Source organism: Diprion similis, chromosome 8 (genome assembly GCF_021155765.1).
Source record: "Diprion similis isolate iyDipSimi1 chromosome 8, iyDipSimi1.1, whole genome shotgun sequence".
Lineage (NCBI taxonomy): Eukaryota > Metazoa > Arthropoda > Insecta > Hymenoptera > Diprionidae > Diprion > Diprion similis.
This window is the reverse complement of record NC_060112.1, coordinates 9,305,888-9,325,237: the sequence shown is the minus strand read 5'-3', so window position 1 is coordinate 9,325,237 and position 19,350 is coordinate 9,305,888. Positions and strand designations below refer to the sequence as shown.

Here is a 19,350-nt window from a genome sequence, read left to right as displayed (position 1 = left end):
GTTTCATTAATGAATTTGCATTCAAATTTTACTTGGTAATGCGAATAGGCAGTGACTGGTACCTACAGGGAATTTCAATAAATGATTTTCTTTCAGTTCGAACATGGAAAATTCTGTGGTCATCCTGTGTATTCGGTATTTACTCGTATTATATATACGTTAATTTATTCTTTGGGATTCTTCAAGTTTCAAGGATGGTCAAATTTATTTACTTTACATTATACATTTCATATCATGTTGTATAGAGAAAAAATTTGAAGTAGTTTGACAGTGAAAGAAGTGTCGCCTCCTTGCACTTTCTACCGTGCTTTGACCGCAAAAAGGCACATTATTTGTAAGTAGCCATTTCGCAATGTGTTATCAGTATCAAGATTTCTTCAAGCGTGAAAAATACAAATATTCCTGTAACATACGTGAAGATTATAACATACGTAATAATTTCAATGCACGAATCTATCGCAAGCGTCCCAAAAAACGTTCACTTTTGTAGATAAAAATAACTTGAAATATTTTTATTTTCATGTTAAAACTTGATCGTATTTGCAAAATATTCAAATAATTGTGCAGTATTTTTTTTAAAACATCATCCGTACAGGCAAATAATTAATCGCAACGAAGTGTCCTATAATTCTTGACGGGTATTCAATACTAATTATGATACTCACCAACAAAAATGCAGCTCCGAGTAGTAAACCTTTGAGGTTCACATTTGTACCTGCCGGTACAGTCAACGTTATCGTATAATCGAGAAGTATGTGATCCCATTGGTGTATGAGCGAAGCAATCTGATGTGTTCCATCGACAGATACTATCTATAATGTCCAAATACGCCACAATAATTATGCAATACGCGAAATTACGTTCTATAGGAAAACTTGTTTGACAGTAGAAATGAGAAAAAACTTTATTCAATTTTAGTAGCGTCCATTACCTGGAATTGGGTATCTCTCGATATACAGCAGCAAAACATATTAGGTCCATATATTTTGCATAGGGGATTCCGTGCATTATTGTACACCGTGAAGCTAGGCCCAAGAAATGTAAAGTTCTGCTCTATACTTCCGATCGGTCCCGTGCAATCAACTAACATTTTCTGTAATATTATTCATACGTTAAGCGGATGCTGTAGTCAGTATTTACCGACCGAGTTAAATGTCACGAATTTTGATTGTTATTAGAACCAACGCATAGTCGACTGCAAAACGTCGCAGTTAGTGGAACTCTACATGCAATTCAAAACACAAGTATCAAAAAAAATGTTTCTTTTACGCAACATGGTTGTAGAAAATGCATTCCTGTTATTTAATTACCACTGATTGTAGGAATTCAATTTTTTGCGTTATTCTCATTTGAAATCACAAGTTTTTGGGGTACTTTTATCCTGCACTGCGCGTAGAATTGTGTTACGTGCGGCATTCTCACGTCAGTGGGCACTCTGATTAACTAATTAACTGGTTACATTTTACTCGGCTAGCAAGGATTGACACAGCATCCTTTCAAGGATTCATAGACCATCTGAATTAAAAGTTAGGAAAAGCGAAAAAAAACCGTTTGAATGTCCCAGAATTATTATTAATAACGATGATAGCGAACACCCATGACAAAAACATCTCTATTATTTGTTTGTAACAGAGCTGAACCTGAGCAAAATATGGACACAAGTCAAGATATTAATAATTTGTGAAAAGGTTTTATAATCAGAACCTTCGAAATAATGAAAGTCTATTTTTTTTCATCCGATTCTCATGTTTTCGGAAAATTTTACTTGCTTATCAGATCGTTATAAATTGTTTGAAAAAAATTCAAGAAACTTTACATTATAATGTAGTTATTAAACATCTTTGAACTCATACAGAGAACGATGGGTCGTAGAATTTTAATAAAAAATTATTTTTCTGAGAAAACTGTACATTAAAAAATACTTATGTGTTTTCACGAGTCATAACCATGCAAAGTTGCTATGTGAAAATTTGAGTGAGTTTTTAAAAGTTCTCATACAACTTATCTATGAAGATTTTTAAAATAAAATTAGTTTTACGAGGTAACGACAATGCTTACATGCAAAAAACCAGGCATACAACCCCAGCCTGGAGTTTTTGTAAATTTAAAAGCATCTTGTCCCGTGGGATCTGTCAAAGTCAAACTGAAACCTCTGGAAGAACCCAAGATATCGCGCTGGCATGCGGTGGATGTTTCCGAGGCTAGAAATATTGTCTCGGCTCTAGGCACTTTGACTCTATATTGATTTCCAGACTTCGTTTCACCTAGTACTGAAATAGACAATCAGACAAGCAGATTTTGTTACAGGATCTACTGTTTAAGAAAACAAATTTCTTGTTCGAGGGTCGGACCTAGAGGTATTTTTTTATTTTTTATACTTATAGAACTCATCGTGCTTTAAAATTCTCCAAAAAATCGTTTCAATCGGTCTTGATTCCCAAGAGTACTTGACGTGTCTTCACAGATACTTTTTAGTTGTATATTAAATGCAAGTTTCAAATAATGGAGAGAGAACAAATAATTATGCTATAAATACAAGAAATTTCATTTGTTTTCTCAACTGCAGAGCCAGAAACTTACAAAAGCTTTTCTTCTTCTTCGCTTAGCTCCGTATAAATAATATAAGGGTAATTACAAGTGCTCAGCTGTACTGTCTGTTGAATTTCAAGTTGTTCGATTCCGTTTAGAAAGTCCGTTCCTAAGAGTGCATTCAGTTGATTCCGTGGAGTCGAAACCCACTCTGCTGTATTAACTGGTACTGGGACTCTTGGTGCTCTATTTGTACCTGAAGCAGTGGTTGCAATTCATTACTGCAATGCAATTCGAAATTTTTCAGTATCGCGAAAAGCTGTGAAGCTTGCAATTTTTTATTTTTCAGAGAAAAGATCAGCGAAATCTAATTACGGTGACACATTACATCAAGATTAGAAATTACTATTCAGACTTGCTCTTCATTAGATCGCGTTCAGTCATGATGTGAAGATACTTTCCTAGAGTCTAAACGCGGAACTATTTATATTTATAACAATGAACATGCAATGCAAATAAATAAATTATATATTCAAGATGTTTTGTTTTATTTGATAATTTTGATAAGAAAAGTTACGGAGTTTAAAAAAATCTGAAAACATTCAGAAAGTTTTTTTCCAGAGTTATTATGGCCAACCTGATTACGAGTAACAGAAAATTGATTCATCTTCTCAAGAGGTGGAAAGTGGGAGATAAAAACAACGTTATGCTCACCGTTCTGGTGGTGTGGTTGCACCGTAATAATAGTTTGTTTCGTGTATACGGGCGGAACAACAGGTGTTGAATTTCCTCTCGAGTCAATTGATACTTCATCGTAAACTGCTAAAAGTTTGAGCGATGTGTAATACTTTCAAAATTCTAATTTAATTATGAATTACAAATTGTCATATAGTAAAAGCAGCTATTTGATCAGACATCCATCGACGCTTGGCTCTATCATGGAATGTTTCATACACTGGATCATACACTGAAAGTAGTTGCATAAAATGCTGTCTCTACGAAAAGTTTTATTGTATCTTGATGTTAATACTGAAATAATTTACTAGTTTTACCAGATTCTGGTGGTGCACTTGGGCGAATTTCATCGGGAACATATCCAAGATTGTGTTGTGACATTTCTGCTCGACGACAAATACTTGACTAATTTTATCGCTAATTTATCTATTACTTATCTTGCGTATCATTCACGTGACAAGGGTTATCATTACTTTATAGCACAAAGGCTAATGGCGAAGCTTTGTGTCAGGCGTGATACCGTAATTCAAAAAGTTGGACTAATCTTATCTGATACAACGCTAGTACATAATTGTAGCATTTTCGGTCTCATTATTTTTCAAATGTCACTCTCTTGCGCGTAATCTCTGCACATTGCATGGAACTTCGATCAGGATTTTTAATCTAACGCATTTGAAGTCTATCAATTTGATGGATATGATGTTGCTTCAATGTGCCAAGATTCCACAAACCACTGTAGTAAATGCATTTTTGCGGGACTAAACGTCAAGTCCAACGACATTACTGACTCGATGATTCACACGTGTTGCGGGTTGCCTACAACAAGGCTTTACATTCTCATGTCTTCCCACTAACGATAAGAAATAGCTATTTTAGTATCAAGGGCGTAAAGTGTTATGTCCGTGATGTGAACAATACTTTTAATCCCCTGTAGGCGTAAATGGGATTTTGTGATTAATTTTCGGGCTACTATGACGAAAAGATACGTACGTACGTACAGCAGTTGCAATTTTGCACGAATGAGAACGATTCGATATATGCTAAATTTTGTTGACATGTAACAAATCACAATGACTATAATCGAATTGATGTGCTTTTTAATATTGACAATAAGAATTTTCTCTATTGATTAGCGCGATCGTACCGCGGCAATGTTTTCGTGCAGGGGAGCCAATAATAAGATATTTTGTAACAAGGAGACAAATTCGGTCTTTTCGGGCCGATCGTATAAACTCCCGTTGTATAAACTCAATTAAAACGGGACACATGACACGTCCAATTTCCTCGTATGCATCAAATAGCAAATTAAAATTATGGTGTTATCTGATTGGTAGCAGTCATCAATCATCCGTCAGTTACCGGTAAAAGTTTACCAAGCCGTTTTGAATTACTGCATCAATTATTCAAGATTTGCGTAGCCTAATATACATATCCTAATAATATATCCTGTTACTCACATAACCTGTTGAGGTGATCAGCCTGCATGGAAGTCCTACATAGCTCGCGCATGCGCCGTCAGACACTCGATCTGTTAAGTTTCACCATCTCCTCTTGGTGGATGTAAGTATCTTCTTTCGTCATAGATGTAAGTATGCAACAAGTCCCATTATCTTCAACGACTGCTTGGCTATATGTTTAAATATATTTATTATATTCATACATGGAGGCTTGTTACACATGTTACGTGGGTATATTTTATAACATGAATAGAATATCGAATCTATATCAAATCAACAAAACGCAATATTATGCACAGCTGCTTTTTAAAATCCACCTTCATGACCCTTGGTAGCTATTACGTATCAAGAACTGAGTTCATCATTCTTGATGGCTGTACTGCATCTGTAGGAAAATAATTCCATACTATACACAATCACATACATTTCATTCTTATTTATGCAGCAGCAGAGAAAATACATTCATAAGAATGTTAACAAATTTCACTGCTCTTGGTTCATGGGAAATATTTTCCTTGTTTAATTTCTGGTCACGAATGACATTTCAATAATTGTATAAGCATGTATATTGTCTAATAATATATAAGATATCGGTTTTATTCATTTTTAATACGTGCCTCAACAACATTTAGTATATTATATATATGAATATACGAGTATTTTCTCTGATACATATTCAGGAAAGCCAAATGAAAACAATACACGTTTTTTCTCACCTTTTTCAATCGTGTTGCAGCTTCGGAAGATTTTAAATTAGACATACCGCGGTGGAGAAGTTCCATTTGAATTATTTTCAGATTTCAAAATTGTCCTCATTTAATTATTGTAAAGAATTTTTCAATAAAAATTTCAAAATTTTATAGTAATATAACGGTAACGGGTGAAAATGTTTGAATAATTTAAGTAGATCTCACTATTGTATGTCTAAAGCGTAACTAGATGAAGCAAGAAAAAAAATCCATTGATTTCATACGTATTTCCTTATAAGTTTATACGTATGCACCACTGATGTCTTATAACATATATATATATTTTTGAATCGTAAGTGGACGTATCTGTAGGTGACGATTAAAGTGTCACGTGTCATGCGTATTTCGGCAATAGAAAACGAATGAATTCATCTATTTGCGAAGCATCAAAGTACTTTGCTATATTAATATTTTCATAATATCTGAGGAAGATAATAAATCATTACTATCATCATCATCATCTTTGACGCTCTTATCATAATCATCACAGGAAGCCCAGTTTGAGTTTTAAATAAGTTGAGTAAACACGGTTACAGCTAAAATAAAATTTAATATTATCCATATTTCAAACTCGTCTTCTTGTTAATTGGACTCCTATATGAACGTTTATACACGTATATTAATTATAGGTACATATATACGACTAAAGTGCTACGTACAAGTTTAAAAAATTTTCAGTTATTATTGTCTTGATTGATCGAAAAGATTTGTCATATTTAACCAATATTCATTCAAAAATGGATCTACGTAATAGTATAAAAATCAAGTACATTTCCAGTTCATGTCTCGCAAATAGATAGATCATGCTCCATTTTGCCATTCGTATTTTAAACGTACTTTCCATCACTTCGTTAATGAATTCCCTAACCATAAAACATCAGAACCAGCTCATTCGAACTACAATATAGGCCATGACATCGAATCTTGGTACATCACATCTTTATAACGAGAGAAAAAAATTATAAAACTGATGTTTACAGTTTCTAAATAACGTATAAGAATTATTTGGCTTTCAGACTGGAAAATAATCCTATCAATTTTTCGATGTAGTAGTTGAATGCAAGATTATTGCATTTGCTAGTTTCAATATGAAATAGTCAATAAACAGTGTAATAGTTGCTAATAGCTATTTATAAATCTTTGTATTACGCATAACGTGCTAGAAAAAATCATACTTTATAAGAAAAACTGTAGAGCAATGAATAATTATAGAAAGATAAACTATTTTCACTTATCATATAAATACATCTATAATAAATATAACATATATATGTATATATATATATATAATGTGTACCTTAATTCAACTGATTAAAATTTTCAGTCGTACCAGACCATTATTCATTCATATATAATATATGTATACATATTTTTATAATATATACCATGTAACAAATAACAACAAATTCGTCAAATTTTCACATTGCCATAAAACATTGTATAATTTTGAATATAGTGATGTACATACCATTTATTATATTGAGTCATACCTACGTATGCAGGGGAGAGTGTAGGGGCTGAGAAGACACGTTGAGAAGCTTAGTTTCACAAAATCTATCATAACATCATCAGAAAATTTTTCACCATTAGTCGAACATAACTTGAGAGAATCTATCGTCAACATTAAAAATCTTTATCTAAATTGTATACTCGGTTTTTCACCGTTTCCGATCTCGATACGAGAATTACAGTTCTGCCTAAGGTGCCACAAAATCAGAAATGGCGTATTAGTTGCATGTATTAGAAATGCTTATCTGTCTCCCACTTGCCCCTACTATTTTCGTTATTTTTCACTGTTGCACTATCAAATTTGTACAATGCTGGAATTAGTGTGTCGAATCTTTGTCCTCATATGGAATGTCTTTTAACAGTTATTTTAAATCGAACATCATACGAAAGTCGTTTCAAATCATAGGAAAGCCTCGCCATGGTTATTATCACTCAGTGATTACTTTCTCATCTGAGCCTGCAATTCGCAAAGACACAAACCGGGTGTCCCAGCGAGTGGTTGCAACTGTGATAATGTTGTGCGGGCAACGTGTGCTGCCCTTATACAGCCGACGTGACCTTCACATGCCCTAGACGCCGAAGAAAATAGCTTATCGCACGATCGATCGTCCTTCTCCTCTTGAACCTGTTGAAAAATAATAATCATTTACAAAACCTTCCGTCAATGTATTGAATTGAAGAGCTAAAAAAGCTCTTACAAACTTATGTAAGGTATCATATTTTGAATTTTTCATTTCAGATACGGCGCAAAATGGTTGCAAACTGTTGAACGCCTTTTTTCAACCAAAAAATGTACTGTAGATACGTAATAATAATATGTTATCACTGTTCAAAAATCAATTGAATCTGTTCCTTAGTTTGCTTGTAAGACAGTCCCAAATATGTTCCCGTTTTTCGACGCTCTACCCGGATGCAACAGCTCAACATTAGTCTTAAGGTTACAAAATAATTTCTGTACTTGAGATAATTAAGTTTCACTTTTTGTCAATTGTACAAAATGAAAATGCAACAGTTACCCAAAACGTTTCAATAATTCAGAATTATTCAGAACGTAAAATATTACAGTAATTTCGATCATTTTCTACTCACACAGGCGCGGCAGATTTGATGCATGATACAAAGTGGATAGAAAATTTGCGCCCTATTTCCCACCCACATATCAACTGCCTTGCATCTTCTCTCGACAATTTCGATATCAGGACAACCTGCGTCATCGTCGGTACCTTAAAAATTCATTATGTAATAAGAATCATGAAAGATAAGTTAAGGTCAATTATTTCTAGGGACGTATCAATAGACAGCGCTTATTGCTAACGCACAGTGGATGTTATATTTGAGAAAAGTGTTCTTATTGCGGTAGGCATAGATGATTCAGGGCAAGATTAGTTCTTCGATGATGACTAGGAACTGAATCCTAAATTGGCGCGAAATTCTGTGACTACTCGTTCAAAAAGTGATCCGCCAGAAATGGAGTACCTCGTATAAGTATGACTAAATGTATGTACGATAAATACCTTCGTCACTGGTTTCGTTGTTACCGCCGCGTTTGTCGTCGTTCGTATTGTCGGGCAACCCGGTGGTGAGATTATTCTGTGGAGAAGTCACTTTTTGAGTTTGTTTTTGTCCGGCTACATTATTTTGAAATTCGCTCAGCGTCCGTCTCATTTTTTCCAAAGAATAAGACGCCGCTGCTCGAGCCATGATATTATCTTTGACCTAAAAATTGTTACCATAAGACAAATTAAGCCACATGGCAAGTCATTTTTTTTAAATTTTCTACAGTCTTTGTACCTTCTGGATATCGAGGGCATCTCTCGAGCCTGTGTATCGTAACGGCTCTTCGATTATTAGATCCTCAAGATTTTTCAGTCTCGAATCTATTTGTTGCAGCATGTTTCTTTTTTCACTGCTATCTCTATTGGCAACGCGTTCTGATGGTTTCAAATTCTCTGCCATTGTCTGAAACGTGAACAATTGTTCGTGTCATTCAAAGCTACATTTGAACTCAATCAATTCAATTTTTGTCAATCTTCACCATTAACGTATATTTTAATTCAATGTCAAGTTCATCTTAATTTTATTCAAAAGTTCAATGTTTGGTTCATTTTAATCTTAATCTCGAGTGTGGAATTTATTCATACAAAATTAATTAAAAACATTTACAAACATTGATTCAAAATTCGTAGATTCAACTAATTCGCCCCGAATTTTCGATCTACTTGTCTGATTATCCATTCAAATCAACAGAAGCTCGAAACGCTTGCGCGTATTGATAATTCGCTGAGGCCCAACAAGACAGAGTTAGCCAGCGTACTGCAACTTCAATAGATCAATTTAGCAGATACGCACTTGGGCACGACATGATGTAGCTACCTTGTAATATAGTTGTAGTAGCCATTCGTCATCTTGGTCCTGTGTACCAGGTCTAGCTAATAAATTTGCCTTCTTCTTCCTACGATCGATTCCAAAATACTGGGACCAATCGACACTTTTCTTCTTGATTTCAATTGGATGTTCTCTCGGCCTATCTTGTTCGCTTACTTTCTTATCTTGAACCTTTGAGTGGGTCGTAGTGTTGGGCGCCTCCGATGTTTGTTCGTGTTTGTGATCGTGGTCATGAGAGTGAGAATGATCATGCTCACGTGTGTGGTCGTGATGGCGTTTAGTTTTTTGGCCAAATAAATTCCCCAGATCCTGTGCCACCTTTAACGATGTCAGAAAACAGGAAAAAGTTATTGTGACTCGCAGAGTATCGATCTAGCGTAAATTTCCTAACACCAGACAGACAATTAGACGCTGAATATCTCTTAATGATCAGTAAAATATTCATCGTTTCACTGACAATGAATTACCTTCGGATCTGTTACTTGTCTTTTTTGCTGCATTGGTTTGGGGCTCCTCTTAGCAACTGGATAACGTTTCCTTAACTCTCTGTATTCCTTGTATTCTCGTCCTAATGGGTACCTGCCGTTTACATTTCTGCGCTCTGCAGGTAGCACATATACAAGGTTTCGATCCTGATTCTTGGAATCTTGTTTACTGAAAGTTCCACCCCAAGACATCGGTGTATTTAGGAAGTCGTACCTGTAAATGAGATATTCTCATCTCACATTCTTCCAGCACTTCCAAGTTTCACGCAACACCAAATCCCATGTTTAATTTGATGGAGAAACTTGTCGGGACAAGTGAACATCCAGATTGACTGTATCAGTCAATAACCATTCCGATGACTTCATTGTTTAAGTGTTTTTACATTACTATGGTCATTCATTGGGGTTTTCGACATCTCTAACCGACTACTTCTTGGAACTTGAATCAAATGATTCTCATATGTGTTTGACAGAAACTTATGGTGTCTAATGAAACCTACCCTTCAGCTTTACTTTCAGGTTCAACATTGTGCTTATCGTTATACCAATCCCGGAAGATGTTCAAGTCCACTTCGTCATCAGCTTCTGCTGTATGCGTGGACGGCTCATCCTGTAATTCTTGTAAAAATAACTTTGCTAATTGTTTGTCGTCGATACTTGGTCGAGCATTGTTTCCGCCCCTTTTTTGACTTCCGCTTCGATCTCGTTCCCTAAACGCGGATGGTGCTGGTTCTCCCTAAATCAAATAAACCAATTTAAGGACGTAAAAGTAAATATGGCTTTTCGCACTACTGTGCAGTATGCATATCAACAACCATTTCGTGTAATAATAGTTACAGATATAGATTAGCACGCCACTACTTTGACATAATAATTAAAAGAAAAAATTCACCTGACCAACTTCACTTCCTAAGTAATCCAGCAACATCTTGTCGAACAGTTTACTGTTAAGATTTCCTTCAGGTTTTTCATCTGTCCAATGAGCATTTGGTGGAGTTTTTTGAATACCCTCACCGATTGTCTCTAGTTGACCATTTTCTGAAAGCCAGAATTATAATATAAAGATTATTCAAGCAGATACGCAGTTGTCATTCACATTGCAGCTAGTTTATCACATTTAAGTCTGCTCTTTAGTTACACAATTATTTTGATCGACTTAAAGGCTCAATTGATTATTTTTCAATATTTTCCGTTTTAAGCTAAATCAAATAAATACTAAATTTCACCTAAATCGAACCAATGAATGTTAAGTTTAATCAATGAATTAAAAAAAAGAGAGGTAAATGCCCGTCAAAAATAATGAGATGATTCTTATAATCTTGAAACGTGAGGATTCAGTAAAAACATTTTTTTTTTGTATGAACACAATAATATCCTTTTCTTTTCGAGTGGGAAGTTGAGAATCAAAAGTCGGACACATCAAAATCACTTCTCACCAAATGGTAAGAATTCCAAGTCGTCATCGCGTTCACGGTCTCGAGTGCCGTAGAATTTGAGGGAATGTAGATCGTTGTAATATTCATCAGGACTGGATTCTAAAGATCGTTGTTTTCTGGTAACCGCATTCAAAGCACTCCGAAGTGAACCTTCCTCTGTTCGATGTGGTGGTGGACCAAGAGCTGATGCGAAACCCGCAACAAACAACAAGATCCAGTTCTTTTTCATCATTTTGTCTGAAAAATTATTAATTACGATTAAAGAACGGTTTGGATAGATAATAGAACGTGTCTCCGTAATGCTTCAATTTAAAATATTTATCTTAAATCACAAAAACTTTGAAAAATGTTGGTTAGGTGCGTCAACATTGCACGCTAAGTATAATTTTTTCTTCAAAAATTTCCATCTGTTTGTTAAAAAATGATTTTGGCTAAACTGCAAATGCATTTTTCCCAAATTTTAGGGATTGTATTAGAATATGCCCATCTTTCACGGGGTGCGTCATTCGAAGTTTCGCGTGTATCCCATAACATTAAATACTGGGTTTCATGTGTCAAAATAGCCATTATATTCGTCGGTTATTTCAACGTTGTGAAATCTGCTTGTTTCTGCATGTTAAAATATGATATAGATTTGAATATGGAATAGGCATAATTCCAAGAGACTGTCGAGATCTGTGTAGGTACCAGTGATGGGTAAAATTGTAATTAGTAAATTAAAATTCACGCTTATAATTCGTCATCTGGAAAAATGAAAGAAAAATTACTTACGAGTTTGTAATTCGAACGAGATAAAAATTCCATTAATTATTCTTCGTAATTAAGGTGAAGTGAAAAAAAAAAAAACTATATATAATTCTTTGTATAACTTTGTAATAAGAAAAAAAAAAAAAATTCGCATTGCATTACAAAAATAATTTCAAATTAATTAAAAGTGAATATCACGTATCAGAATGAAAATCTGGACAAATAAAATAAATCGGCGCAGTACTTGAATTTAATTCTTCTCCTTGTTTCAAAAATAAAGATAAAATTTGAGGCTGACATGAACAAGTACCGCGGATTTAGCGCCGAAGGATTCAACTGATTGTGAGATACAAGTTTTTGATCAGCAAAAAAGTGTACAAGTTTTTTCCAACGAAAGTTGTTCCGTTTTATCGATGTGCACCGAGGCGAATGAAAGGTATTATAAAACTAAGAATAAGCGAGCGTTCAGCTTGTTTTCATCGTTAGTTGGCATCTTAAAAGTTAGCCTGAGGACAGGGCTTGAGTGACGATCAATAGACTACACCCTTTTCATATCCAGCAATCTATCTCACATTCACCGACGTAACGATGCGTTTGTCTCCGCTATGCTACTCGTTTGGTATTATCGGGCGCGCTCAAAATGAACACGATAAATATCAGGTCTAGTTCCAATATGGATGTGCGAATGGAAACGAATGAAACATTCGAGTCTTGATCAGTCGAAGAGTGCGAATTATTACAGTAATTCGAATAGTTCGAATGATTCAGAATCATCGGTTGAAGTCCTGAATTCGTAATTTCTCTTTCGGTTTTAGAAATATTTATAGTTAAACGAGAGATGCGACTGTTAAATTTCATTTTCACGGGTAATTAAATATTTCTTAGGAATAACGGTAAGTAATTTTTAGGATAAAGGATCACCATATTCGAATGGTTACTGATTTTCAAAATTGACGAAAACTGTGAATCAAAACGAGGTTTTACCAAGTTTTTCAGGGTTTACCGTAAAATGGATTTCATATTCTGAACAATCAGACCTTTTTTCCACAATATAATGAAATAAACTCCTATTTCCGACCTACAGGTGGGATAAAACTCTTCGATAATCAACGACCGAACTATCAAATGATTCCACGTGTGTTGGACTAAATGAATAAATTCTACAAACTCATTAAAATTGAACTTCGGGTTATTTCTATTTCCTCACATTCTTACTACTTATTTTTTTTTTTTGTTTGTAATTAAAATTTTTTTTCTACATACCCTAACTTGTTATTGCACAAAAGATTACATACAATGTGCAAAATGGAGCAAGTTGCCAGAAATAATTCAGTATTTATTTATCCAATCTTGAATTTCGCTGATATTCTATATTCGTAAAACGATTGGTTAACTGACTAAATTTATTACACAAGGGTCATTGCAGGATTTTTACAGTCCAGCCAAAGAATGCACCGTATCAATAGCGATATCTGGTACAAAATCAAAAGGCTGAGTAAATTATCTGTCATTTTCTTATTTATTAAAGGATATTAAAGTTTTATCGAAGTATTATTACTTGACATTTGGCGACGTGATTTATGGCTATTTGTATCATGATCCAATGGTGATATCGGCACACTGGCTTATTGTTAGCGTATTGAAAAATGTACTCACAATCAGATAAAAGCTAAGCATTCGATGGCTTATTTTATTCAGGAGACTGATTCTCACAAATTCACTAAAACCGGTTATATTTTCATAATGTTGACATCACGGAATATTTAATTTTAAAATAGTGCAGCGATATTGATTATATCATACAAATGGTCATATTAAATTAACTACTGAAATGAATATTCGGAATAAATATAAAATAAATAAATAAGTGAAAAATAATATTCGGAATAAAATAAGCCACCGTAGAATAAAGCAAAACAAATCTACTAAATTTTTACCCATTTCGAAGCTCTTTGAAACAAAATATCGGTAGCTAAACTTTTATTTACAATTTTAATAATTTCAAGTTTGAACATGACTACCGCTTGATAAAATTAATGTTAATGATCGGTTTCGGGCTAATCATCCTTCCTTAAAAACTGCCCAAAGCAATCGGTGATCGCATTTTTTCCAACCGATTGTAAATTAAATTTCTCCAAAACAGTCTTATTATTTTCCGAAGATCATCCTCGTAAATTTAAGTTTAAATCTATCGGCTACCGGAAAGAGAAATATGTTATTCGTTAATAATGCATTTAATTCCATTAGATGCCTTTGCATTATTTATTTACTTGCACGCGTAAAACGCTCACTTTAAGATATAAGATACATCTATACATGAGATATACATATACATACATGTATGGCAACTACTAGCATTTACGGTAAGGGTCTGCTGCCTCCATTTCTATGTACTCAGCGCAATTGGTATCGTATTTGAAGAAATTGGCCGATCGTAGCTGAAGGCTGTGTGTACTTGAATGTGTACTTCAAGCGTGTGCGGTTATTTCAATGAATCGACGCTCCCGCACTTTGCGAGATTTCGATCCAGGGATCAACACCGGAATTCGGATGCCTCGAGTATTCGAATAGCTTTCGTGATACCGGGGTTTTTAATAAAACTAAAACCCTTATATTTCGAAATTTGATTCGATTTTTGAAATTGTTTTAGAAAAATGCTCTCTCGTTTATGCATATTTTCACCCTTTTCGCAGGTTCAGTGATTTCTTTTTTCCGTATACGATTATGACCCGCATTTTGTTATCGCAAAGACGCTGATGGTAATTATTTGATGAATATTGATGAGAAATGATTCACCGGTTGTTCTTGAAATGTTTACAATATTTATGTTATATTTGGGGGAATCTACGGGGTATCGATCAAGTTCAGAAGTTGAGATCTTACATTTTTTTTCCGAATTTTTCACAATTTCAAAAAAACATTTATTCAACCATTCCTATCTGAAATAAAAAATTTAATTTGCTATTTCCGAAGGGCTGATTTTGTGAAATTTATAAAAATTCAGAAACAACGGATGAATTGTGATGAAATTTTTGAGCCCTTGTCGAATAAGGAGTTCATCAAATGAAAGGCAAAGATACGTTATTCTGAGAAGTAACCATAAGTATTTATAAATTGTAAATATGTAAATTCACAATATATACTCGTTACTTTGTGATTTGGTAAATGTACTTTTTTCAATCTACTTTATCAAAAACTTCTTCTTTTCTCTCTTTATTTAACAATAAGAGTTTATGATTTTTTTGAATTTGGATTATTTAACAAAATTACGTATCTTTTACTGTAATGAAAATTCCATTCTCAAAAAGGGCTCAAAAATTTTATTATAGTTTACTAAAGTCTTCTAAACTTTTTCAGTTTTTTTTTTCTTCAAACGGATGTTCCAGAAATAACAAATTAAATCATACCGCAGCTTAGTGGAGTGGTTGGAATATTAAGATCCCTATAAAAAATACTGGAGCAAATCTTAAAGAAATCTTAACTTCCAATCTTTATCGATACCTCGTGCAATACCTTATACGTATATCGCGTATTTCACGGTGCTTGCGAGTGTCTCACTTTATTGAGTAGCATTAAATCCGCGTAGGTGACAATTAGGGAAGGCAATTGTAGATTTGTAACCCTTTTATGGTTCTCCTAATTGGCCAATTGAGATTTATTTCTTATTTGCACCACCTTCGTGCTCATTGAATCCCCGTTATAATTGCGTCAGTTGGTTCAATTATTCGCAAGTTATTAATACGTTACGCGAATATCGTTTTCATTTTGAAAGATGATACGGTAATAAAAATGAGATATCTATGTGGTAGTTACTGTAATAATCACGTTATGCGTCATCTGTAATACCGCACGTATGACAAAAAATGAAAAAAGTATCCTAAAGCCCAGGATAATTTTCATAACGATACTCACCTACATTTGAAAAAGAATTTAATCACAAAGTGTTGAAAAATCCTGTGTTATTCAGATGAAAAATTTCAATATTTCAACGTTAATTTTTCTCTCCTAAAATCTAGAAAATTTTCATCGAATATCCGTGTCTATTAGCTAAGAATTTCACAAACTTTAAGATATTTTTCCGCAATACATGAACAGGAAAAAAAAAAAAAAAAATGAATCACTTAGTGTAAAAACTCCTGTTATTAAAATGTGATATAAAATTCAAATGACGTGTACACGCTATAAGTACGCACGTTTCATTGAATTCTTAATTTCAGATCAATTGAATATCACGTGAACAGATAATCGGAAACGGCGCAGTTATCCATGACTCTGAACGTATAGATTTCGTGACGTAAGACGCCCCCCGTCTGTTGGAAAAATCTTGTAGAAATTATACCGTGGGAGTGAATATTCCACGCGCAGTTATCGAGTGGAATTGTTATCGAATAAAACTGGGTCCAGAATTCGAGAGCATGAATAATACGAAGAAGTAATCACGACGTGATCGATTGAGAGGGATGCGTACCTTAATAATCTTTCATCAGCGTGAGAGGCGAGTGTCTAGCCCTTTCCACCAGAGTCGCTGTACCTCGATTCCGTCCAGTCTTCTCTATTATTTCCACCGTATTTTACCCCGGCTGTGAAATCTGTTCTGCCTTTCATCACCATAGTTCCCGTACCTTATATAGGGTGACCCGCGGTCGATATACCCGCGCATGTCATTTTGCGGCCACAGCAACAAGTCGAATTCAACGGGGTGCGCCTGAAACAACATACTTGACAGAGAGGTCTTGGTTAGCCTAGGATATCCTAGGATTACCTAGGCAGCCTTCTCAGTTTGGGGGGGGGGGGGGTGTTCGACTGCAGAGAACGAGCAATTCCCACACCTGCTCAACCTTTGCTTAATTCTTTTTTGCATAATAAACGGCTGGAATATCATTTCTGTCGAGTTATTATCTCTATGGCGATACGTGAAAAGGAAGCACTCCGCAGACCTCGATGAATACCCTATAAGCCCAACCCCCTTATATTGTACTGGGAGTTTTCTGTAAAACTTGCCATTCAATGCCAGTAGATAGATGAATAAAGCTACGTTTTGAATGTGTATAAGCAATTCTAAATTCAGCTTCGGCTGAAGGTTTCGATATATGGCGTTGAGAGAAAAGTTTCACAGAAAACTACTGGCTTGAGTATTGCTTTGGTGTTACCGGTTTCCAAGACTTCATCTGGTAATATCGTGGAAATACAGGGTATACATATACATATATGTATAATGTATATATGTATATATAACCGAAAGGGTGTCGCAGATAACTTTTCCGCTGACGTGTTTCTTTCACTCTTTCTGCACCCTCGTGATCGCAAGAGAAATAATAGCGAGGATAAGTCATATATCCTGCAGGCGACGTTCATTCGTCGATGGAAAGTCCGGAGAAGTCACGAACGATTCCGTTGCCCTTCAGGCATGGGTGAGAATTTAATAACGATTGTAAGGATCGGACGTTTAGTGAAAATAATTGCTTTTCCTGGACTCGGAGCCACGGAACATTTGTTATATTTAATGTCGTAGTTGATAGAGATATTAGACCTGTATTCGAAGATCGTATATATTGTAATCTTATCAGATACGATTGCGAGGTGCGTGTCGTCGGGTAGTTCATGGTGTGCACCTTTTTGATTGAACATCCAAGGTAATTCATTCCAGCCAAAAGAGCCACGTTTAGTTACCCCTTTTCAAGATAAGACGCATTGAAATTTTCCTCGACACTGTGCTAAGGATGACACGGCTCCGTCGTTTGAATAAAATATTACGAGATGAAATAAATCTTTTGGAAAATCTTCAGCAGAATTATTTACGTCAATGATGTTAAAATCGAATGCAATTATTATTAGAATTTAAATTTTTGTCTGTTAGAGCAGATGATCATCTTGTACTTTAATTACGAAAATCATTTTTGCTATTCGTTTTAATTCGCTTCAATTCGGTATCTCTTGTGATTGAACATTCTTTCATGGGGTTCAAATTTATGGTAAGTGAAATCACTGAATCACCTGTCAAGGTGAATTTTCCAAAAATGGCATCTCTAGTTCTGATCTCTGGAACTTAATGTCAATTTATTTCTAGAATGTTCACCGGCGTCATACTAGACTTGGTCAAGTATTTTCTTTACTATATTCACCAGCGCGTTATTAAGAATGTGGAATTCCTTCCCCAGCATCGCTTTTTTTTTTACCGACACCCTTTCTCTCCGTGGTGAATTCTTTCATTCGGTAATTTCTTTGCATTATCTATAAGTTTGACTTTTTGCGTGGAATTAATAAAATTTGGTAAATACCTGTTTGAATATATCATTCATTGAGAAATCATTCGAAATCTGCATTGATCTGCAATGAATCGAGTCGATTCAATCGAGCCACCGAATAAAAAACGAGCAAGTAATTTCTAAGTCAAGTTTAAAAATGGAATTATTTTGTTCAACCATATCTGAGATCGCATAGTTTGATTAAGGCGAGATCCTTAGAGATTAATGTAATTCAGTGAACTTTTAGTATTTCTGTATTTATTAATCGGGTCAAATGACTAATTTTGCTATATCTGCTATGCCTGAGGAGTCAACCACCGTTATTCCAATGATTTCGAAAAATTTCAAAGGATTTTAAATGCTTTTAAAAGATTTCAAGACTCATGGAATAGAATAGATTTCATACGATTTTAAAGATCTCAGTGCTTTCAAAGATTTTAGATTATTTTACCTGATAATTTTACGGAAAATTGCACAAGATTTCAAAAGGTTTCACCATCCAGTGATTTCAGGAAATTTCAGATTCCACAAAATTTCGTAAGTGATGTACATCAGCTTTCAAAGACGGCCATCTCCTCAGCTGTGTATAAACCCCAGGACTAACGGGGGAATCTTGTTTCATGGTAAACATTGTGTTTCGAGGAGTGAAAGCACTCGTCTGAGTATTATTGCGGTATATATATATATATATATATATATATCGGGAGACTCCTTGAGTGTATCGTTAGCCCCTTCCTGCCAATACAGAATAAAAATTTTCCCCTGTCAACATTAGGCCGGTTTCAATTTGTCAAACGGTAGTCGACATTTCAACGAATCTGCTACCTGGGAGGTATTATACCGAGAGAGTTCCTTCAGGTTTAAGGATGCCAACGACGCGTCACCGACAAACAGGCAATCCAAGTTACAGCTTCCAATCGCCTTATAAATTACGAAAGCACGACTCATCAAATAAGATAGATGAACAATCATGTACAGTTGACCATATAATTTTGAATCTCGTATATCTGATGATTCGCATTTTTGTGATTCATTACATGATTTTTTTATATAATTTTCTCGAATTTACAAGA

At 34.8% G+C, this 19,350-nt stretch overlaps 2 protein-coding genes across 4 annotated transcripts; both read right to left on the bottom strand.

Annotated features, from left to right (window-relative positions):
- Positions 1-252: 252 nt before the first annotated feature.
- Positions 253-3,843, bottom strand: LOC124408608 (phospholipid scramblase 2-like). Of its 2 annotated transcripts, none has more exons than XM_046885648.1 (7): positions 3,582-3,843; positions 3,244-3,351; positions 2,636-2,785; positions 2,059-2,270; positions 932-1,093; positions 666-812; positions 253-402 (listed from the first exon to the last, which is right to left on the bottom strand). In XM_046885648.1, exons 1-7 carry the CDS (start codon positions 3,643-3,645, stop codon positions 367-369), a joined length of 879 nt encoding a protein of 292 aa, XP_046741604.1. In that variant the 5' UTR covers positions 3,646-3,843; the 3' UTR covers positions 253-366. The 2 variants fall into 2 exon arrangements, with proteins under 2 accessions (XP_046741604.1, XP_046741605.1); XM_046885649.1 differs by having other exon boundaries at positions 3,244-3,348.
- Positions 3,844-7,321: 3,478 nt separating this feature from the next.
- LOC124408988 lies at positions 7,322-16,645 on the bottom strand. 2 transcript variants are annotated; one of them, XM_046886365.1, is made up of 10 exons: positions 16,501-16,645; positions 11,286-11,522; positions 10,742-10,887; positions 10,350-10,585; positions 9,832-10,063; positions 9,353-9,682; positions 8,771-8,938; positions 8,494-8,695; positions 8,069-8,202; positions 7,322-7,604 (listed from the first exon to the last, which is right to left on the bottom strand). In XM_046886365.1, exons 2-10 carry the CDS (start codon positions 11,515-11,517, stop codon positions 7,419-7,421), a joined length of 1,866 nt encoding a protein of 621 aa, XP_046742321.1. In that variant the 5' UTR covers positions 11,518-11,522; positions 16,501-16,645; the 3' UTR covers positions 7,322-7,418. The 2 variants fall into 2 exon arrangements, with proteins under 2 accessions (XP_046742321.1, XP_046742322.1); XM_046886366.1 differs by having other exon boundaries at positions 8,494-8,569.
- Positions 16,646-19,350: the final 2,705 nt, after the last annotated feature.